The sequence below is a fragment of the Lactuca virosa genome, chromosome 4 (genome assembly GCF_052849685.1).
Source record: "Lactuca virosa cultivar CGN04683 chromosome 4, Lactuca_virosa_CGN04683_v6, whole genome shotgun sequence".
NCBI lineage: Eukaryota > Viridiplantae > Streptophyta > Magnoliopsida > Asterales > Asteraceae > Lactuca > Lactuca virosa.
The window spans coordinates 406,384,620-406,408,117 of record NC_136429.1 but is presented as its reverse complement, the minus strand read 5'-3'; the positions used below and the strand labels follow the sequence as shown (position 1 = coordinate 406,408,117).

Here is a 23,498-nt window from a genome sequence, read left to right as displayed (position 1 = left end):
TATGCAAAGCTGTCCTGGAAAGTCTAGGTTCATTTCTATTTTCACTATATAAGACACCGCTTAAGATAATCAAAACCCTCGAAAAACTAAGATGTTGGTTCTTTTGGGGTGGTTCCTTAGATAACATAAAGATGTCATTAATAGAATGGGACAAAGTTCAGTCTAAGAAAGAGGACGGTGGACTTGACATTGGCACTCTAAAGGCACATAGTGTTGCACTCCTAGGAAAGTGTTAATGGCGATTCAATTCAAGAAACACGTAAACTTTTGGAATAAGGTTATTAAGGCGATATGGGGTGCATGGGGGCTCAACGTTCCTTCGAGAGCAAAAAGAAAAGGGTTTTGTTGGGGAAGTATAGTAAATCTAGGAAATAACCTTGCCAAAGACAACATATATATTCGTAGCTTATTCCCAAAACATCAATATACCTTGAATTGAAGACTCTAGCCATCGGGGGTGTACACAATGGCCTCATTAAAGGAATTCATTGACAATTAACTTTACCAAAAACATCAACATGTGTGTGGGAATGGATCAATATTGTTCCTAGAAAAGTGAACATTCTGGCTTGGCGAATCTGTCAGCATGAGATTACCAACAAGATTGAACCTAACTAAGTTTGGAATTGGAAACTCTATTGCATGTCCTTTATGCAACATAGCTGTCGAATCAGAATCTCATATTTTAACAGAATGCCCAGTTTCACTAGATGTTTGGGCAGAAATTAGGAAGTGGTGGTACCTATTTCCCTTTTCCTTTGGCTCTTTGTCTAACATGCTTCAGTGTAAGAGGTTACTCCCCGAAAACAAAGATTTTAGCCAAATTCAAGAAGCAATTATGTTGGTATTTATCTGGGTAGTATGGAAATTCAGAAATGAAAGGTTGCATTCAAACTAAAACAAACCACAAAGTTACCTTGCAAATGATATTTAAGTTTTGTTCGTTTGTTCCTATCTCTACAGGTATAACACATGTATATATGGTCCTAAGTGATATATCTTTCATTCAAGAGGGTGTCAAGTCAATAGTGGAGTGCAGATGATATGCATATGTGCTGTTAGATACAACTAAGACTAATGTTACAAAAAAAAAAAATGGGTGCTTAAAGCTGTCAATTGATCTAGTTGAGCTTACGAGTGTTTCTTCTCAATAAAGCACTCACTGTGATAAGTAGAAATTCTAATGCAATATGGAGAGAATTACAATACAACAGGGTGGACACCATGGTGAAAGCGAAGTTTAATGAAGATATGTTGCAGTTGGATGCTCTAATTTGGTCGATTTTCCCCAAAGACAATTTATGAACGATTCTACCCTTGTTTCCAAAATGGTTGATCTGAGAGATTGTTAGTATCAATTGGTTCGTAACTGTGTTATGAGATGGATAAGTAATCAAATGTTAGTGCAAAACATAGATAAAAGAAATACAATTACAAATTGGTCATCTAAGAGCCACCATAAACGAATACAATTAGCACAGCAGGTTATTCAGGAAGATTTTGCAGTATATCCAAATGGACACGTTGTTAACGATCATATCCAGATTCTTCAAGAAATCATTACGAATTAGAACAATGAAATTGAAAAATCAACTTGTACAATTCGATTTTGCTTAACTGGCCTATATAAGAGTCAAGATCATGAATTTAAATCGAATTATTCAACGGGTTTCAATAATTATCTCCAACCGATTGGTATTTTTCAGATGCGTCGAGTTATATAGCACCTAGTGAAGTTCATAAGATTACAACAACCATGTCCAATTGAATTGTATACATGAAAATCAAACAGATCTATATGTGACAAAAATCGATTAATTTGTGCATAATGTTAAGAAACCTTTGATCCGATTGAAGAATCGGATTCTCCCTTTAGAAGCTTGTTATATTCTTCAAGCTCATCATAATATATGTCCCATACGCAGCGAACACAGCCACTGCCACAGCAATCCCCCGGCAACGGTTTCTCCGGAGGCGGAGGGATCTCCGGCGACTTCTTCGTTTCCTTTGTATCCTTAACAACGTTCAAGCCATCACCGGATTGGACTTCCTTCTTAGTATGAGAATCATCCATGGTGATGTTGAAATTGAAATCAAGACTTAGATCTAGATAACTTGTGCTTCTGACTGAAAATTGAATTGAATTGCGATGAGATCGATTAAGAGCGGTTGTGATTCGTCGAAGACTCGGGAAACTCATGGCCGATCGACGGCCAACGCCACCATGATGTCGGAGATTTGGAACACGGTGATGATTACGCGACGGCGACGGCGGCGGCGACGTCAATGTATAGCACAAGTGTTTGAATGGGGGATAACGAATAGAGAACGCTTCCATGTACTCTGTACGCCTCTTAATCAATCAAAGCCGTGTAATTGAAGAATAATCGATAAAGTTACAAAAGTAACCCTTCACTTACTCTTTTTTACAAAAATATTCCAAAGTTCAAATAATTTATTGAAAATAATACACAATACCTTTTGTAAGATTCTAATTTAAATTTACTTAAAACTTCATTAAAAATCATTACAAGATAGTTATAATATTCCGCAACCTTTTACACTCCATTAAAAATCATTACAAGATATTTAAATTTACTTTTATTTCTTTACACATAATAGCAACATGCTTATATTTTTCACTAATATTAGCGATATCAGCTTGAAACTTTTTTGTCCCCACAATGGAGTCTACTGGTTGCGGTATGGAATTCTATAAAAGATTTATGGTTTAAATATTAGCACGTCCAAAATATTGTTAGCTCTCTGTGATTTACCGTCCAAAATATTGTTAGCTCTCTGGTGATTTACCCCAATGTTATGTGCCCTGGATAGGGTTGGCATAGGCTGTCCAGATTGTGTGGTTTACCATTTTTTACTTTAAAATTTTTACCCTTTATCAATAATAGCAATGTTTTTATATTTCTTTAAATGTAATAGCAACATACTTACAATTCTTTACATGTAAAAGTATTAGATATTGATACATATCCCATATTCATATTAGACTACAATTGTATTAGATATACTCTCCATATTTCGTGAGAACCATTTTGTGTATTTAAGCAAACTCGGTTTGTCAATAATACTCAAATGATTGAGTTAATCAATAAAGATCAACTAATTGAGTTCTATAAAAAAAAACAACATAGTTGCATTATCTAGCATACATAAAATGGATCATTCGTCACACATTACATGATTACTAAAAATACACACACTTACAAATACACGATTGTAAGTTAGTTTTCATCTCATACATTGACACGCTTTTTTAATCTTTAAAATTTAAAAGAGACCATAAACATCACTTTCACCATATTTGTCTCAAGAACTCAATGGCTTCTTCAATCCCAAAAGGAGTAGCACCAATCCAACATAATCATAGTTATATGCTAACCTTAAAAACTCCAATTTGAAATTATTCCATGGTGGATGCCTTGGTTCAAGCTCAAAATAGAAGCTTCTCTCCAAAACTGCTTTTTCATGGCTAAATGCATCGAAAGAATACTTCCCATGGTACCTACCAAACCCACTTTGCCCAACCCCTCCAAATGGTAAATCATCACAAGCAAACTACAACATAAACACAAGGGTAAATCGGTCATTTAACTACATTCACTATAATAAAAAAAATACATAAATTTTGCACATACCTGAATCATGGTGTCATTAAAAGTCACACTTCCCGATGACGTTTCTGTTAATATTTGTTTCTTGAAATTTTCGTTTTTCGTGAATGCATAAAGGGCAAGAGGCTTTGACTTTGAGTTGATGAATTCAATGCTTTCTTTAATGTCATCCAACTGTCATAATTAAAAAGGACATTTTATATCAACACTACTTTTTGGAGGGCGTTTTCATCTTTTGTATAGGAGACAAATCAAGAATGTTAAAAGGGTGTCTTTTTAGCCAACCCCATGTTAAAAGGAAGATTATGCATTATTTCTTACAGTAATAATTGGAAGCAAAGGGCCGAATATTTCTTCATTCATGATCTCTGCATTCAGTGGAGGATCTAACAGGATTGTAGGTTCAATGATTCTGTAATCACATGATTAATTTTCCCAAAAAAGTGTCATAAAAAAATAAAGAGTAAATTACAAAATCGTCCCTGTGGTTGACAAGCTTTTGTGGATGTCATAAAGCATGACGAAACTACGGTTTAGGGAAAAAAGTGTTAAATGGAAAAGTACTAGACCATATCCACAAAATGTTATAAACCAAAGGGACCATTTATGTAATTTAGTATAAAGTTAATTATAATTTATGAGAAAAAGGAAAGACGATTACAAATTCTTTTCATCGAAAGAACCACCATAAACAATACAATTTGCTACAGCGGGATCTTCAAGAAGATTTCTCAATCTATCAAAATGGAACTTGTTGATGATTTTAGACATATTTTTCAAGTTTCTCACATCATCACCATAAAATGTTTTAATAGTCTTCTTCAGTTCTTCAATCTAACATCATAAAACAAAAATTGCATAAAGTAGTAAGAAATATCAACCTAGTTTCATTTATTTATTTATTAATTTATTATAACATCTTATTTTCATTTCATTCTATCATAAAAATTTAACTTCCATTGTACTTTAAAGAATCTATTTGGTTATAGCAATGAAAGTCGCTTTGTAATTTGTATTTGAATGAAATGGTTACAATTTGATATAATTTTCAAAGTACAATGTTGTAATAGGAAGAAATAAATCAAATTTTATAATGAAAAATATAAATGAAAGTACATTGATATTTATTGTATTAATTTAACCCCAAAAGAATTTGACAAAAATACCAGAGTGGTGGCAATTTTTTGTTCCACAAGCATATAATCAACACCTATGCAAGCTTGTCCACAACATGCCCCCCATTTTCCACTAGCAACTCTTTTTGTAGCCACCTTTGAAAGTATAATGATATTATAAATAAAAAGTGAAAGTAAAATGATATAATTGAGTACATTTTGTAGAACAATATCTTAATAAGAAAAAAAATTAAAGCACAATGTCGTAATATACATAAGTAAAGATTGGATGCTATATTTATAATAAAAAATATTTGAAAATGTAAAACCTTAATATCTGCGTTAGGGAGAGAATCAAAAATGGCTGGACATTTTCCTCCAAGTTCTAATGTGACTGGAGTTAAGTGCTTTGCAGCTGCAGCCATAACAACTTTTCCCACTTTTACACTCCCTGAAAATTTCATAAATTAGTAAACTAAAAATCAAGCTTAATTGAAAAAGAAAAAAAAAACTATTTTTTAAAATATTTTTCCTTATAAAAATGCTACCATTAAATATGGCAGATAAATTAAAACAAAAAACCTATCCTTGAGAATAAAACGACGTATTATTTTTATAAAAAAAATGTTGTATTCGTGGCTTTATATAATACAAACCTGTAAAGAATATTTTGTCCCATTTATACTCTAGAAGTTGGTTGCTTACTTCCCTTCCACCTTCTATAACCTTAATGGCTTTAGAGTCCAAGTAAACTGGCAATAATTTGGCAAGAAAAGACGAACAATTTGGGGCTAGTTCAGAAGGCTTTAGCACTACTGTGTTTCCGGCAGATATTGCCCCTATCAACGGGTCCAATATCAATGCTGCAAAAAAAAAATTATTCATTAGGGTTATAAAATTTCTATAAAACATGACATGACATAACATAACATAATATCGCAGGACATGACATGACATAATAGGAGATGATATGATATGGCTTGACTTGACAGAACAAGATTTGATGGATGGATGATCTTAATTTGGACAAAATTTGCAGTTTTTTGTCTTATATAAAAAGGTATGCAGAGAGTCGCTTTCAATCTCTTGGCCGTGAAAAGACGTGAAATTCCTCTTTGTTATTTTTAAAAATAACTTTATCAAGTTTGTACAACCCAATTTTGTCAAGCTCAGTTCTGTAAAGTCCAGTCCAGTCCTGTTACGTGTAACAGATGCAGCCTAAATGTCGCTTACAAATGGGGAAGTTCCAAGAACCAATGATGAGGACTACACCAAGTGGTTCGGACAACAGTTTTCTACTTGCTGGGAGGAAAAGTAGAGGTAGCCAACCCTGCCAAAAAACATTATTTGTAACAAAATAAATCATATTGTTAATATTAAGCTTGATTAATTAATGATATAATATAGTAAAATTCATGTAACATAATCCATATGCATAGAACCATTTAAGTAAAATCACAAAAAGAAATAAGCAAACCTTCTTTGGGGACATCCATTGGTCAATGCAGCTCAATGCAAGGTCAACTGATTTCTTCACTATTCCAATCTGTGAGATTAAATTAAATATATTTAGACAAAACACCCCATCTTTAAGTTCATCTACTTCTATCCCTAATTAATTACTTTTTTTTAACTTTGATTATTTAATTATTAAATCAGTTATTTTATTCCTTCAATATTGACGACAGTAGCTTGTTTACATAAAAAATTTGCGAACATTTTTTATATTGTTCAAACTATATTTCAGTAGAAAAAAATTCGAAATCAAGTGTGATTCCAGTATTAATATCATTATAATCCTAAAGCAAGATCTATCTCAAAATCAAAACACAAATATGTCATAATCATAATCATAATAAATAATCAAAAAGAGCCTATAATTTTCGTAAATCAGCTGAAATTTTTCGAAGTTTTGGCTAATAGTGTGTGTATTAAAAAGATTAGAGTTTAATAAAGACGTACTTCATCACGATATGATTCAACAGGGTGTTTTCCGAGTTCGGATTGAAGTAATTTATAGAAGTTATCTTTGTTTTCCTCAATCAGTCTGAGAATTGCTCGAAGCTGTGATTTTCTCCAATCAACGCCTCTAGTTTTGCCGCTCTTAAACGTCTGCCGGAGCTCCTCCACACTCCGTCGCACGCCGTGATCGTCCTCCATGTTCTTTCCCTTTTCTGCTCATGCAACTGCTACCTGCAATGTATTTACATTGGTCCATGTGAACGTATTTATCACAAGAATGACTTTTGTACCGATTTTAACAAGTACCAACAATGTTCAGTAGATGTCATTAAAGCGTACTAAAAGCAAGCTGCAAAAAAGTTATCTAGAATAAGTGAAACATATCTAAAATGATCGCCTTCAAATAATTTCTTTTTTAAGATTATTTTATTTAGTAAATTATTATTTATATAAACAAAATTACACTCTTGGTCCATGTTTTTCGAAACCCATTTAACGAGAGCAACTATAAAAAATTTATACATTTGGTCCTTGTAGTTTTAAAAGTTGTCTGTCTTGTCGTTTTGCTTGACTTTGTCTGGTTTAGATGTTAATCAAACCCGTATGCCATTCACACAACTCTATAATCGTCTTTTCGTTGTGCCTAACGTCCATCCTCTTCCTTATTAATCATTATTCCCCAAATTAACGATTTCAGCCATTTCTCTTCTTCACTAACTCTCTCACTCTAACAAAAATAGTTTTGTGTTATTGTGTAAGCCCTACGATTGTTGTAACCTCATGGACAACCCTCAATCTTAGAAGGAGGGACTCGACGAGTTGAGGGACCAACTCGCCGAGTCGAGTCGAGTTAATCGCGTGAATTTAATGAATGGACTTGCCGAGTCAGAGGAGGGACTCGCCGAGTAGGTGCTGGGCAGAGAAACCCTAATTTCCCGGGTTTGAGACCTATTTAAAGGAACTTATAGCCTCATTTGCGGATACCCTTCCTTGAGAGCAAACCCTAAACGTGTATGGAGACCCATGAGAGTCTTAGAAGCTAAAACTTGGAGTAAACTAGTGCATCTCTTGAGGAGAAGAGGAGATCACCCATCAAGGGAGCTAGAGAATCAGTGGATCTGGTGTAACTTCGTGCAAGGGTGTGAGTAAGAGGTAAAAGCTTACACCTTTCTTGTTGTTTTGCTTAGATCTTGTAGATATGAAAGATTAGGGTTTCTTCCACCATTGTTGGGACTTTGTATGCATAAGGTCTCTCATGAGGCCTAGACTTCAGATCTGGACCTTGTGAGGTCCAGAGAGTCCAAAGATTATAGCTTTAGTTAACCATAGAAGAGTTATTGTGGTTAATCATCCTTGTTAGAGTTATATTGGCATTATGAGCTTTATATGCCATGTTTAAACGTAAAGCTTGCAGCTTTACGTGACATTCGACCCTCAGGATGGTAGATCTAGTGTTTGGGGTGATGGATCTGCCTTAAATCGGCTGAATGAATATTTGGTCTGAATGAACTCGCCGAGTCGATGAGCCGACTCGATGAGTTGGTTAGGGTTTGTACCGAGGAACCGAATCAGGCGATAGCTCGACGAGTTGGGGGTCAACTCGACGAGCTGAGCTGGACTGTCACGAGATTTCTGAGGAAAGTAAGTGGACTCGACGAGTCGCAAGGGTGCACTCGGCTAGTCGGGTCAAACATGGACTGTTGACTCGAGTTTGACTTCTGTTGACTTTGGGGCTTTGATCAACATAAGTAGTAGAGACCATGGAGGGGTAAAATGGTCTTTTATCTACTTCAAAGAGTTAAAGAGAGGAAGAATAGCCTTCGGTCATTAGATTTGTGATTAGAGTATCACTTAGAGATATTCATCCCTTGTGTTAGGTGGAGGCTAGTTCGAGATTCGGGAGCGGGGTCTTTACTTGCTGCTGGTCAGGTGAGTCTTCTCACTATACTTTACCTTGAGTGGTAAGTAGAGTTATATAACAGAGTATTTTGTATGCTATGTATGTGATGTGTTGCACTGCATTATTTCTATGTGATTTATGTTGTGTGTATTCCAGAGTTTACAGAGTTAGGACCGGAAGGTCCACAGAGTTAGGACCAGAGGGTCCACAGAGTTAGGACCAGAGGGCCCACAGAGTTATAGCCTCGAGTGGCTAATATGTGCTATATGTGGTATTTTGGGGAACTCACTAAGCTTTGTGCTTACAGTGTTATGTGTTTTAGTTTTTCTCAGGATCGCGGGACGGCACCGGCTTGATTGTACACACCAGAGAAAGAGTTGTATTTTGAGGATCCTGGATTATTAATGGAGTTGTGCTTGTATTTTGAATAAACGAGATTTCTACACAATATGTTATGAAAAGTATGCGATTTTGAAATGAAAAATCTGTTTGAAAAATTACGGTGTTACAAGTTGGTATCAGAGCCTTGGTTTGAGGGATTCGGATGCACCTTCGGGCGTATCTGAACTCAAACTGAGGATTTGAGGAAGTTTTTCATAAAAGAAACAATTTTTCTAAAAAGAGTAAAAGATTTTTGAGAAAATCATAACGGAGCAGTGTGTACGATCAGCCAGCGCCCGAACGGTGATTTCCCAAAATACCCTTACATCATGTGTTATGAGATACTATGTGATATGCTATGCATACTAGAGATAGGCTAGGTATTTCATATTTTAGGACTAGAGTGGCCTGATTTGTGATGCCTTAGCCTAGGAGTTGCTGTTATATATGATGTGCCTCGAGTATGTGCTGAGTATGAGTATCCAGCAGGAATCCTTTTAGAGAGGGATCTGAGTAGAGGAGTAATCTAGGAGAGATACCTAGATGAGAATTTGAGGAGCCTACCGAGAGAGTAGTCAGATGCCCGCGTGGGGTAAAGTTGCTTGAGTTCGGTGATATCTTTTAAGTATGAGGAGAGCAAGTGGGTAATAACCTAGAGTGGTTTTACATGTTGGTAGAGGTTATTCGATGCCCGAATGCTGCTTGCTTCGTGCTTTATGGAACTCTTGATGATGGGAGTCACCTACTAAGTGAATATGACGATATTCAGGAGGTAGGTTGCTGGCATCATAAGGAGTTCTTCAGCAGCTGATGGCGGAGAAGTGTGAGAACCTAGGAAGAGCCTAGGAAAGGGTGGCCCTAGTCAGATGAGTACGCTGACAGAGTAGAGCATTTCGCAGAGGAGTGAACACACGTGACAGGATTGGTGATCGAGAAGGTTGAGCAGCTACTTAGGAACTCGGGGATGGTCCGTGCAGAAAGTATGGGTAGATGTGGCAGGTAGTATGGGCCCGTACTACTGAAAGCAGAGGACCCATACTCGATACGGGGAACATTCCGGAGGATCTAGGTAGCAGATCGAGAGGTGATTTCATGGTTCGAGTACCATGATTTGTAGCAGATCGAGAGGTGATTTCATGGTTCGAGTACCATGATTTGTAGCAGATCGAGAGGTGATGTCATGGTTCGAGTACCATGATTTGTAGCAGATCGAGAGGTGATGTCATGGTTCGAATACCATGATTCGTAACGGATTGAGAAGAGATAACATGGTTCGGGTACCATGATTCGTAGCGGATTAAGAAGAGATAACATGGTTCGGGTACCATGATTCATAGCAGATCGAGAGGTGGCCACATGGTTCGAGTACCATGACCCGTGGCAGTTAGTGTTATTGGTTCTACCAGTTATTCCGTGGTGATTGGTTAGATTGATATCAGAGGTGAAAGAGTATGGGGCTAGAGGGCCATGATGAACGAGTTTTAGTGAAGCATCCCTTAAAAGGGAAATCGAGTTAGCTCCGAGGGATTGTTGGTGAAATTCCAATTGGAGTCGCAAGACTCAAGAATAAGTAGAGATGGCGGTTATGGAGGATTACGGCATGAGTTGAGCAATCAGCCGATGGTGGAGATGTCATTTTCTGTAACCTGAGCGGTGTTATTTCTGTTCCTGTGAGAAACATGAGGGGTATTGAGATTTTTGGTTTCCAAGGTTGGGGGTGAGCCCTGTGGGGTAGCTTTGGTTACGATCTTTCATCAGATTATTTGGGCAGTATGTCTGTCGAGAGGTAATGTTAGAGCATGAGCAGGCTGTCAGCGGGGACTGAGATGATTAAGGACAAGGATACACCCTATTTGAGCATAGTAGGGCATGTATTAGCTGCAGCGGCAGACGATCAAGAAGAAGATATTGGAGCGGTGGCTCTTATTATCTATGATGAGTATCGAGTGTGGTAATGAGGACTCCACTCTTATTACAACCCACGTGATGGAACGTTGGTTAAAAAGTCAAGGATGAGGAAAATGTTAGTTTGTCATTTCAGACTGAGAGTCAGGGTTGCGACTGGACAGTTGAGATGTCCGGTAGTGGGACGGTATGAGATTCTGAATGACTAGAGGAAGTCATGATGAGAAGTTTCTGTGGATTTCATCGGAGATTCGGGGTATTTGGAATTGCTCGACCTCCATCGGGGGGATTATCGAGCATTGCGTATCACCTTCCAAGAGTAGGTGCAATGTTATTGGTAAAAAACAGTCTGTGGGCTAGATGGTTGGCGAACCAATTGGTGATGGTTCGAACCCTGAGTGGGGGAGGACCGGGTACTTTTGAGGAGATCAAAGATTTGTTCAAGAACGGTTAGAGAACTGGATAAAGAGGCCTGTGGTGCGGATTCCTGAGACCAGGGTTATTGGTGGTCAAGGAGAGGTGCAGAGTGAGATAGTGCATGTGGTACGTGTTTAAGAAAGGATGAGTGTCTCTACGGCAAGTGGCCGTTGGTCGGAGACCTTATGATGGTTAGGAATCCTTCAAGGTTAAATGGTGAATTCGAGGTGGTTGGCTTGTGAGGGTAGTTCGGCAATTTGAGAATTTCTGGATCAGAGTATGGGCTATTATATGCAGTATGGGAAGGGAAGAAGTTGTTTGGGCAACCAACTTCAGGGTCGTTAAGAGTATTCTTGCATGAGTTTTGAGCAATAGAGGAGGAAGTTTCGGATTGTCATCTTCGTGTTCTGAGTTGTTGGCAATTTCTCCGTGTTTTAAATTGGGAGATGGAGTATTCAGGGGTTACAAGTGGCACGAGAGAAAGACCGGTTGCGAGGTTCCGAGGAAGCAATACGGTATCTGAGTATGATTCCATGAGTATGAGATCAGTGGTAGAGCCAAGACACTGCGAGACGTTGTGATGATATTCCGGGGTATCCGAGTTTAATGTCCAAAAATCTCGGATTATTTTGAGTTTGAGTTTGAGAAGACGAGTGGTGTATCGAGTGTCTATGGTTCCGGTGGGGACCTTTCAGCTAATTGACATCAAATGGATTTATTTGAGAATGTGAATTGCAGCGAGAAAAAGAGGTTTTGTCACGACGGTGGTCGTCCGAAGTAGTGATGCTTAGCCTGGATGGGTGTGTGTTTACCTCTCTATGCTAGGCCACAGAGCATGAGTTAATGATCGCAGTATGGTGTCAACGTGAGGATGAGATTGTGAAGTGGTAAAAGTAAGTTCGGTAAGACTGCAGGGAGCTACAGTTTCAATGAGTCAGTGCAGAGGGTGTGGTGATGCTACGGGGAGCCGTAGTACTCACTATTCAATAAGAGGTTGTTGTGATACTACGGGGAGCCGTAGTACTCACCAGTCAGCGAGAGGGTGTTCTGATACTGCGGGGAGCCGTAGTACTCACCAGTCAGCGAGAGGGTGTTGTGATACTGCGGGGAGCCGTAGTACTCACCAGTCAGCGAGAGGGTGTTGTGATACTGCGGGGAGCCGTAGTACTCACCAGTCAGCGAGAGGGTGTTGTGATACTGCGGGGAGCCGTAGTACTCACCAGTCAGCGAGAGGGTGTTGTCATACTGCGGGGAGCCGTAGTACTCACCAGTCAGCGAGAGGGTGTTGTGATACTGTGGGGAGCCATAGTACTCACTAGTCAGTGAGAGGGTGTTGTGATACTACGGGGAGCCGTAGTACCCACTAGTCAGTAAGAGGGTGTCGCGGTGCGGCAGGGAGCCGTGTTATTTGTTGATCAGAGCATGACGTAGGAGAGTTCTTAGGCTTGAGTAGCCTTATTTGGGTTGAGTATTCGGGAGCCTGGGGGCCAGATCAGGAAAGAGACGGAGGTCTCTATATTTGTCGGGAAACGTTATACTATGAATTGAGTTGTGGTTGTCGCGACCCAAGGGAATTGGAGAAGCGGTTTACGCATGAGTTGCGGGTCAGGAGTCATGAGTTGAGTGGTTCGTTGGGACGAGTGGTTCCAATTCTGTGCCGGATCAGACTCTTGAGTTGAGTTCGATTCTAGTGGTGTATTGAGTAGACGGAATGAAATTCCAGATTCAGAGATGCACATCATTTGGAAGGGGTATTGTTCCATCTGGTGTCTTAAACCGAAGTGGGTCAATTCGTTGGTATGAGAAAACCGCGAAACACATGGAACTAATGAGTAGTAGACGACAGAGGTCGAGAGCGAGTCAAATTCCGTACTCGCTTGAGGTGAAGCGAACTTCGTGACTCGTGTGTCACACAGAGCCGAGATAGTTGCATTGATAAGGAAGTCAGTGAGGCGTGTTGGTACACGCAATGGGTAACCTTTGGAGGTTCAATTGCTGGGTCGGGAGATGACCTGGCGCTCAGTCTTGAAAGGGATATTGAGAAGGGAGCTGAGGTTTATGCTTGTCAGATGTCGGAGGACGCTTCTGAACAAGCATAGTCATTGTTCGTGTCTGAGGACAGGGTGTTGAGGGTTCGTTGTTCAGAGGGGTTGTGATTGCAGTACAGTGGATGAGTCCCTGGTGTGATGTAATCCTTCCATTCCTTGGTATATGATCTGGGTTGTTTATCATGTCTGGGACGAGTGATCGGTAGCCAGTTTTGGGCATGGACTTGTTTTATCGGTTCCCACTAGAGAATCAGAGGGGCAGTGAGCTATCGGGGTTTGTTATTCGAGGAGCAAATAACATGGTGACATCTGGAGAGGGCGGTCTGGCTGTGTGTCAGGCTACTAGAGTTCCAGATTCTTGAGAATCAGAAGGGGTAGCATAGTGGCAGATGGGTCTGACCTTTTTCCAGGGAGGAATTCCTGTTTGGATTCAGGTGTACAGAGAGGAAGAAAGTGGTGTGGTATGAGACCCTTTCGATGGTGCTATTTGGTTAATGAATTGGATCTATATGTGGTGGAGGAGCGATTTCTAGGGCGAAATCTAATTCAAGTGGGGGAGAATTGTAACATCCGGATTTCCAGAAACATTATCGTGTATGTTAATCTTGTGATTTAAGGAGGGACTCGACGAGTTGAGGGACCAACCCGCCGAGTCGAGTCGAGTTAATCGCGTGAATTTAATGAATGGACTTGACGAGTCAGAGGAGGGACTCGCCGAGTAGGTGCTGGGCAGAGAAACCCTAATTTCCCAGGTTTGAGACCTATTTAAAGGAACTTATAGCCTCATTTGCGGATACCCTTCCTTGAGAGCAAACCCTAAACGTGTATGGAGACCCATGAGAGTCTTAGAAGCTAAAACTTGGAGTAAACTAGTGCATCTCTTGAGGAGAAGAGGAGATCACCCATCAAGGGAGCTAGAGAATCAGTGGATCTGGTGTAACTTCGTGCAAGGGTGTGAGTAAGAGGTAAAAGCTTGCACCTTTCTTGTTGTTTTGCTTAGATCTTGTAGATATGGAAGATTAGGGTTTCTTCCACCATTGTTGGGAATTTGTATGCATAAGGTCTCTCATGAGGCCTAGACTTCAGATCTGGACCTTGTGAGGTCCAGAGAGTCCAAAGATTATAGCTTTAGTTAACCATAGAAGAGTTATTGTGGTTAATCATCCTTGTTAGAGTTATATTGGCATTATGAGCTTTATATGCCATGTTTAAACGTAAAGCTTGCAGCTTTACGTGACATTCGACCCTCAGGATGGTAGATCTAGTGTTTGGGGTGATGGATCTGCCTTAAATCGGCTGAATGAATATTTGGTCTGAATGAACTCGCCGAGTCGATGAGCCGACTCGATGAGTTGGTTAGGGTTTGTACCGAGGAACCGAATCAGGCGATAGCTCGACGAGTTGGGGGTCAACTCGACGAGCTGAGCTGGAATGTCACGAGATTTCTGAGGAAAGTAAGTGGACTCGACGAGTCGCAAGGGTGCACTCGGCGAGTTGGGTCAAACATGGACTGTTGACTCGAGTTTGACTTCTGTTGACTTTGGGGCTTTGATCAACATAAGTAGTAGAGACCATGGAGGGGTAAAATGGTCTTTTATCCACTTCAAAGAGTTAAAGAGAGGAAGAATAGCCTTCGGTCATTAGAGTTGTGATTAGAGTATCACTTAGAGATATTCATCCCTTGTGTTAGGTGGAGGCTAGTTCGAGATTCGGGAGCGGGGTCTTTACTTGCTGCTGGCCAGGTGAGTCTTCTCACTATACTTTACCTTGAGTGGTAAGTAGAGTTATATGACAGAGTATTTTGTATGCTATGTATGTGATGTGTTGCACTGCATTATTTTTATGTGATTTATGCTGTGTGTATTCCAGAGTTTACAGAGTTAGGACCGGAAGGTCCACAGAGTTAGGACCAGAGGGTCCACAGAGTTAGGACCAGAGGGTCCACAGAGTTAGGGCCAGTGGGCCCACAGAGTTATAGCCTCGAGTGGCTAATATGTGCTATATGTGGTATTTTGGGGAACTCACTAAGCTTTGTGCTTACAGTGTTATGTGTTATGTGTTTCAGGTTTTCTCAGGATCGCGGGACGGCACCAGCTTGATTGTACACACCAGAGAAAGAGTTGTATTTTGAGGATCTTGGATTATTAATGGAGTTGTGGTTGTATTTTGAATAAACGAGATTTCTACACAATATGTTATGAAAAGTATGCGATTTTGAAATGAAAATTTTGTTTGAAAAATTACGGTGTTACATTTGTTACCCTAGACTGGCCGCTCTAGCTGTAGCGAATAGCGAAGGTGCGGGGTGTCAACCCCGTATAGATCTACACACAAATTCCCGCTCCCCCTCCAGGAAACTCTGGTTATAACTCTTATAGGACTTTAAGCGTACACTATTATATATATATATGTGTATATATATATATATATATATATATATATATATATATATATATATATATATATATATAGGTACAGTGAAGATGGTCTGACTAGAATACTAACAGGTGTTTGTGCAAAAATCGTTGTAATCTGTTATTTATTACATAAATAACAATAGTGTACTCGTTGACTAGATATTTCGTTTTCATTTATAGAAAATACTTCTTTTTGAATCAGGTTTGTCAAAAATGACCCAATATTATTGATGTTGGTAAAAATAGTCCTTCATTTTATAATTTATCAAATAAGACTCATATTTGTCAAAAGGTGGTTCAAGACTATGAGAATTGTTGAAAATGGTCCATTTCTTCCAAAATACTTGTTTAAGCAATTTTTGAAGTAACTCCTTTTGGTTTTTGTCATAAAAATTTGTGACTTATACTTTGTATGTTGAGTATATGGGTTGCGCCTTTGGGCTTAGATAGTTCGGTCCATTAGCATTCACGGTTTGGGCCTGTCCAACCGTGTGGTTGTTTTTAGGGTTTAGTATTTATGGTGCATGCATGCATCATGTTTTGTTACGCTTTTGAATATTTCTTTTGACAAGTACTGTAACCCTAGCATCCTCTAAAGTAGAAGTTCTTGATCGAGCTCTTCTGAGGGTTGATGTTTTAATTATTCGACATTCGTTTGATTCACATTGGTGTTCATTGTTTCTTATTGCTTGTCATTGTCTTATTAATATCAGTTTGAATCTATCGATCTAAGAGAACTTTATTCTCTTCAATTGGTATCAGAGCAGGAGGCTGTGTAAATCATACACATCTCTTATGTTTGAAGAATTTTCTTAGGGTTTCCGCTTTTATTGGATCTGTTAAGCCGTCATTCCTTCATTGACGTTGTTCATAGATCTTGATATTACCCTATTCAATCTTTACAAGTCTGATTCTAAGCAGATGTCTGAAGAAGGTTATCATGTCTCACGAAGATTCACAAACCAATCCGATCAATATCTCCAACATCATTGGATCTACAACCAGAATCCCAATTCTTTACACTCAAGATTATGAAGTTTGGACGCATCACTTTGAGGAATACGTCGTTGGTTCCGAAGACAATGGTTATCTTATATGGGAAGCCATAACATTGGGTCCTTTTGTTCATTCTGGTATAAATACAACTGTTAAGACTCAAAAGGAGTTCAACAAGCTCGTAATTGATGTGGAGAAGATTCCTCAAGACGAAAAAGATAAGTTGCTGTGTAATGTTAAAGCCATGAGAATGATTCGATTTGCTTTACAGTCTGATACTTTTCGTTTAGTAAGCTCATGCACCACGACAAAAGAGATCTGGGTTAGACTTAAAGAGTTGTATTCTACTGATGAAGACCTAGAGCATTCTACTCAAACTCTACTGTTCTTTGAGTTTGGTGCTTTCCAACAAAAGTCTGATGAAAAACTTGTTCAGACTTTCGATCGCTTCAACCATCTTTTGAGCAAGATGATCAAGCACGCCATTGGAAGAGAAGTGATCGAACAGAAGGTCACGTTTATGAATGGTTTAAGACCCGAATAGATGGCTGTGGTATCAACGGTGAAGGCTCATGAGCAATTTAAAAACTATTCACTGGCGAAGATGGTAGGTATTCTCAAGTCTCATGAAAGTGTTGTGACAAAGGAAGCGAAAGTGGTGTCTGGTATGGGATCCTTGGCCCTTCTCTCTAAAGCGATGAATGTGGCAGAAGATGAAGAAGAGTCAGAGTTGTCAGAATGTGATCTGACAAGCGAAGAATATGTAATTATGGTTTCCAACCCGAAAAGGTTTGCTCGCAAAAAGTTTCCTATTACCAAGAACCGAAACTGGCAGGGAAGCTATAGCTCAGAAAAGGCCAAAGAGGAGATTAAAAATACTCCTCGGAAAGAAGAAGAGAAGAAGGAGAGCAAATTGGTGGGAGACTTCGGATATGATTGCAACTTCTGCCATGGCAAAAACCACTTTGCCAAAGATTGCATGTTGAGAAAGCTATCAGAGAAGAAAGAGGGTGAAGACGATGAAGCATACTATATGCGCAAGTTGGAGGAGATAAAGAAGAAGAAAGCCTCTAACAGTTCAATGAATGCTTTGATTGTGCAGGAGAACGTTGTGGAAGACGAGTTCGGTGGAATAGAGGTCTGGTCTACAGACTCTGAAGATGAAGAAGTACATAAAACCACCCATGGCAAGGCGTTTATGGCGAAAGAAAAGAGTACTGAATTCACTGGGAGATGCCTGATGGTGACCGCTGGAGTGTCAAATATGAGGGGTTACTCAACCGAAGGCGAGTATGATGAAGCGAATCTGAAGGAAGATAAGTGTTTTGCTGCCAAACCTGTGAGCGAGAGGATCAATGACTGCGATCAGTTGATCAAGAAGGTACAATCCATTCTCAAATCACTTAAAATACCGGTAACACACTATGAAAAGGAATTAAACGAATTGAACTTCAAATTTTCTAATTTAAGTGGAAGTTTAATGCTAACACGCCTCACAAATGCTAACCTAACCGATCAAATTAGCAAGGTAGCATCCAAGAATGAGGAGCGAAGGTTGTGGATAGAGAAGACGGAGTTAGATTTAGTTAGGACGAGAGATGAAGTTATTTATTTGCAACGTGATAATTTGAAACTAATGAAACAAAGAAACATTTTTTGCTTAATTGCCAAACGTTTATATACAAATATCACTCAATTGCATTTAGATTGTGAAATTGGCAAAAAGATTCACAAAATGATTTTTCCCTTCCTAGAGTTAAAGGAGGACGAAGTTGATATTGATGGTTATAACTGTGAATCTATTGTCTCCTCAGATAATATCTTTGACGCCTACAAGGTTGGTCTGGACAAAATCGAGTCATTTATCAAGTCCAAAGACCATAAGGACATGCTCAAAAATCTTTTGGATGGAAATGATAAATTGAAAATCAAGACTGAAACCATACAAAAATTTGACTCATTGAATGCCAAGTTAAGTTCAGAAAACAAAATAAATGTTGAAAACTCTTCTGAATTTGATGAGGAAAGTGATATGAGTGAAATTTCTGTAGAGGATGTGGTTGACTGTTTAGAATTTGTCAAGAGCGAAACCGAACCTACCAAAGGCCTTATATCTGAAAATTCGGTTGAATTCGCTCGTGTGTCCCTAGATAAATCCAAGATTCTGAAACCGAAAGCAGTGGTTTATCAAAAGGTACAAACAGTGCCAAATCAAGTATACACCACGACAGGGGTTACTCAGAAACACATAACCGAACTAACCGCTATAGTAAACGAAGATAATGCAGGTGGCTGTGACAGTCATTTTTGGTCTGCACCAATCGACAATGCAGATGAGACTGTCGGTTTATCAGAGAGAACCTCGTGGAGGGTTAAAGGCAGATACGTGGCAGAACCACTCAACAAGCCTGCAAGCTTTGATGTACCAAGCACAAGTGGTACCAAAGAAGTCCCAAGCGAACCCATGACGGCTGCAAGCGAAACCTCTTCATCGAAGAGCGAAACTCGTACTGAGAGACCAAAACCAAGAGCAAACATACACAAGTCTCAAAAGCAGCTTGCTGAACAAAAACGCCAGCGAAACAAAAGATATCAAAAGAATCTCAATGAAAGGAAGCAGTTTTGGAACTCCCAAACTCCAATTATGTTCGCACAGAAAAGGCGTCAAATCTAAAGGCGAAAGCTGGATCATGGGATAATTCTGATCCATGCACTTTCTGCCAATCCCGCAGACAAGCGAACCAAAAGCCTAGTTTCGGTTCCAATCCTTGCAGCGACAAGAACCGAAAGACTAGGTCTGGTCCCAAGACTAACCTTGATAAGAACCGAAAGTCAAGTTTCGGTCCTAAATCCCACACTTCTCAATCAAAGCAGAATCTTACCAAGGATGTTAAGGACAGCAAGGGAAAAGGGAAGCTCGTCTCTAAAGACAACACAAAGGCAAAGAAGACGTCAGCTAACCCTAAGTATAACAAAAATAAGTCTGATAAGATACAAAACAAAAATCCTAAATCTGACTTAAATAAAATCAAGGTTTTTACCATCAAAAGGAAAGATGAAACCACACTAATAAAAAGAACTTATATGGTTGATCTTTCTATTCCTATTCCCTGTTCTGTAAAAGGCTCACGTGGACCCAAGCAACTTTGGGTTCCTAAATATGCTTGATTTTTGCAGGTTATAAGTGACGAGCAGTTCGAGGATGAATGGTACATTGATAGTGGCTGCTCACGTCACATGACAGGAAGGAGGGAAGAGCTAAGGGAGTTTCGGGCTCTTAAGGATGGTGGATGTGTCAAATACGGGAATAATTCATATGGCACGATCAAAGGCTACGACATGATCACAAACGGAGAATTCTCAATTCGTAAGGTAGCATATGTAGAGGGATTGCAGCATAATCTCATCAGTGTCTCTCAACTGGTTGTGGGAACTGGGATGAAGGTTTCGTTTGATGATGAAGGCTCTGAGATTGTTGAAAAGAAAACGAAGGCTGTCTTGTTAAAATCCAAGCGAAAAGGAGATATATATCCTCTAAATCTTAACCCAATTCGAGGAAAGCCAGTTGTATGCTTATTAACGAAAGCACACTCTGACGAAAGTTGGCTATGGCACCGAAGACTCTCACATCTCAACTTTAAGGATATCAACAAGTTGGTTATCGGTGATCATGTATGAGGACTTCCACTTCTCAAATTTGACAAAGAACGCTTGTGCGCAGCATGCGAGATGGGAAAGGAAATCCAAAAGAGTCATCCCACAATTGTCAACACAAAGATCATCGAATCTCTTGAGCTGCTTCACATCGATCTATGTGGTCTTTCGGCCATAGAAAGCATCGATGGTAGTAAGTACATTTTAGTTATTGTTGATGATTTTTCACGTTTCACCTGGGTTTTCTTTCTTAAACAGAAATCAGAGGCTACTCCAAAGCTCAAAGCATTTATAAAGCAAGTGGAGCTTCAATTGCGAAAGGTGGTTAGAAATGTCCGAAGTGACAATGGGCTCGAATTCAAAAACCAAGAGTTTGAAGAATTTCTCGCTGAAAAGGGAGTATCTCACAACTTCTCTGCTCCCTATACTCCACAGCAGAATGGCGTTGTTGAAAGACGAAACCGTTCGTTGTGTGAAGCGGCTCGAACCATGCTAAGTTTCGCTTCTCTACCTCTATACTTATGGGCTGATGCAATTGCTGCTGCCTGCTATACCCATAACCGAACCTTCCTCAACAAGAGATTTTCCATCACTCCATACGAAATCTTGAATAATTGCAAGCCAAATGTCAAGTTCTTCCACGTGTTCGGTTCAAGATGCTTTATTTTCAACTCCAAAGAGAACCGAAACAAGTTTGATGTCAAAGCTGATGAAGGGATTTTTCTTGGTTACTCACTAACTTCAAAGGCATATAGGGTTCTGAATAAACATTCCAAGAAACTTGAAGAAACCTACTATGTCACCTTTGATGATAATTATGTGAAGAAAATGCAGTCCAGTAAAGTACCAATGGAGGAAATCTTTCCCAAATCAGGTCAAGTCTCGGTTCCTATTTCCAATCTATTTGAAGAATACATGTTGCTCTTTGATGAACCAGAGAGAGCCATTCATTCTGAGGCAAAAGCTGTTGACAACAAGATCGACAACTTGAAGAAAATTATCGATGAAGCAGCAAAATAAATGAGCAGTGAACCTCATGAACCAACCGAACAGCCAAGTCATGGCAAACCTCAAGCTCAGGATGAACATAAAAAATTGAGTGATTCTTCTCATAGATGCTCTGCATTCCAGGGGGAGAGTTCATCTACACCACGACGACCTAACTCAGCATTCCAGGGGGAGAATCCTTCTCCAACAATGACCCATGAAAGTCCAATCGAGGGGGAGAATTTTGAACCGGATGTTGAATTTGTTTCGTCATTCGAGGGGGAGAATAACAATACAAATGACGAAGTGTCTTAATCAGAATTTGAAGAAGAAATAAATGCTGAATTGGATCCTGCTTATGATCCTAATTACCCCCCACTCACAAAATGGACAAAAGATCATCCAAAGACTCAAGTAATCGGTGAAACATCAGAAGGCGTTCTTACTCGGTCTCAAATTAAAGCAAATCAAACTGCTCTGCTCTCTTAAGTAGAATTCTGTATGTTTAACTCGTTCGTCTCGAAAATAGAACCGAAAACGATTAATACTGCACTCAATCATTCAGATTGGGTACAGGCAATGCAAGACGAACTCCACGAGTTTGAGCGAAACCGAGTCTGGAGACTGATTCCTACACCAAAGGATGCATCTGTAGTTGGATTGAAATGGGTATTCAGGAACAAGATGGATAAAGAGGGGAACGTAATTCGCAACAAGGCAAGGCTGGTTGTCAAGGGATATTGTCAGGAAGAAGGTATAGATTACGAAGAAACCTTCGCTCCTATAGCAAGGCTAGAATCGGTTCGGATCTTTCTGGCATACGCTGCTCACAAGAATTTTGAAGTCTTTCAAATGGACGTCAAATGTGCATTCTTAAATGGAGAACTAGAGGAGACTGTATATGTTGAGCAACCACCGGGTTTTGTGAACAAAAAGTTCCCTGATCATTCCTATATTCTGGATAAAGCCGTCTATGGTTTGAAGCAAGCTCCCAGAGCCTAATATGAAACTCTTACTCGTTTTCTAAAAATGTCAAAGTTTAAACAATGTTCGGTTGACCCAACCTTCTTTCGCAAGAAAGAGGGTGACTATTTAATGATCATCCAAATTTATGTTGATGATATCATCTTTGGTTCCACGAATCCCAGCCTCACAGCTGAATTCAGGAAGTTGATGGAGACTAAGTTTGAGACGAGCTCAATGGGTCCAATTAACTTTTTCCTTGGCTTGAACATTAGACAGGGACCCGAAGGCAAATTTATTAATCAGGAGGCATACACGAAAACTCTACTGGCTAAGTTTGGCATGATGGGAGATTCCAAAGTAAAGGTTCCTATGGCGTTTGGAATGAAGTTAACACCATCTTTGGAGAAACCGGCTGTAGATATGACCCTCTATCAGCAAATGATAGGGTCCCTAATGTATTTAACAGCTAGCAGACCCGATATTATGTTTTCTGTTTGTTACTGTGCCAGGTTCCAAGCTAATCCTCGAGAACCTCATATGGTGGCTGTTAAAAACATCTTCAGATATTTGAAGCGAACCTCATCTTTCGGTCTATGGTATCCTGCTAAATCAGGATTTTTCGTTCAAGCATTCTCTGATGCTGATCTTGGAGGATGTGGTTTGGACCGAAAGAGCACTACAGGCGGATGTCAATTCCTTGATGGTAAAATCGTTAGCTGGCAGTCCAAGAAACAAACATGTGTTTCACTCTCAACAGCCGAAGCTGAATATATTGCTGCAGCATCTTGCACTTCTCAGGTCATTTGGATACAAAGTCAACTTAGAGACTATGGCCTAAACATAAAGAAGATTCCTCTTTACTGTGATTCTGAAAGCGCAATCAGGATTTGTCATAATCCAGTGCAACATTCCAAGACGAAACATATAGCACCGCGATACCATTTCATCAAAGATCACATTGAAGATGGTAATGTGGAAATCCATTTTGTTAGATCTGCTAATCAACTAGATGACATCTTCACGAAAGCCTTACCTGAAGTAAGTTTTAATAAAATTCTCCAAGGCTTAGGAATGATGGAAGCTAAGTCTGTACCGAAACTACTTTCGCCTCATTAAAA

At 39.5% G+C, this 23,498-nt stretch overlaps 1 protein-coding gene across 1 annotated transcript; it reads right to left on the bottom strand.

Moving 5' to 3' along the window:
* Positions 1-3,129: 3,129 nt before the first annotated feature.
* Positions 3,130-7,082, bottom strand: LOC145108890 (aldehyde dehydrogenase family 3 member F1-like). Its single transcript, XM_079045974.1, has 11 exons — positions 7,016-7,082; positions 6,710-6,940; positions 6,225-6,293; positions 5,981-6,077; positions 5,404-5,610; positions 5,077-5,198; positions 4,799-4,903; positions 4,294-4,466; positions 3,954-4,044; positions 3,657-3,806; positions 3,130-3,576 (listed from the first exon to the last, which is right to left on the bottom strand). The coding sequence occupies exons 2-11, from the start codon at positions 6,905-6,907 to the stop codon at positions 3,328-3,330; spliced, it is 1,461 nt and encodes a 486-aa protein (XP_078902100.1). The 5' UTR covers positions 6,908-6,940; positions 7,016-7,082; the 3' UTR covers positions 3,130-3,327.
* Between the last annotated feature and the right edge of the window lie 16,416 nt (positions 7,083-23,498).

What these genes read in the sequence shown, in the direction of transcription:
- LOC145108890 (XM_079045974.1), bottom strand. Translation starts at nt 6,907, where the DNA reads ATGGAGGACGATCACGGCGTGCGACGGAGTGTGGAGGAGCTCCGGCAG. An exon ending in TTGAATCATATCGTGATGAA is followed by an intron (nt 6,294 to 6,709) that starts GTACGTCTTTAT and finishes TTAATCTCACAG; the next exon opens with ATTGGAATAGTGAAGAAATC. An exon ending in TTAATGACACCATGATTCAG is followed by an intron (nt 3,577 to 3,656) that starts GTATGTGCAAAA and finishes TTTATGTTGTAG; the next exon opens with TTTGCTTGTGATGATTTACC.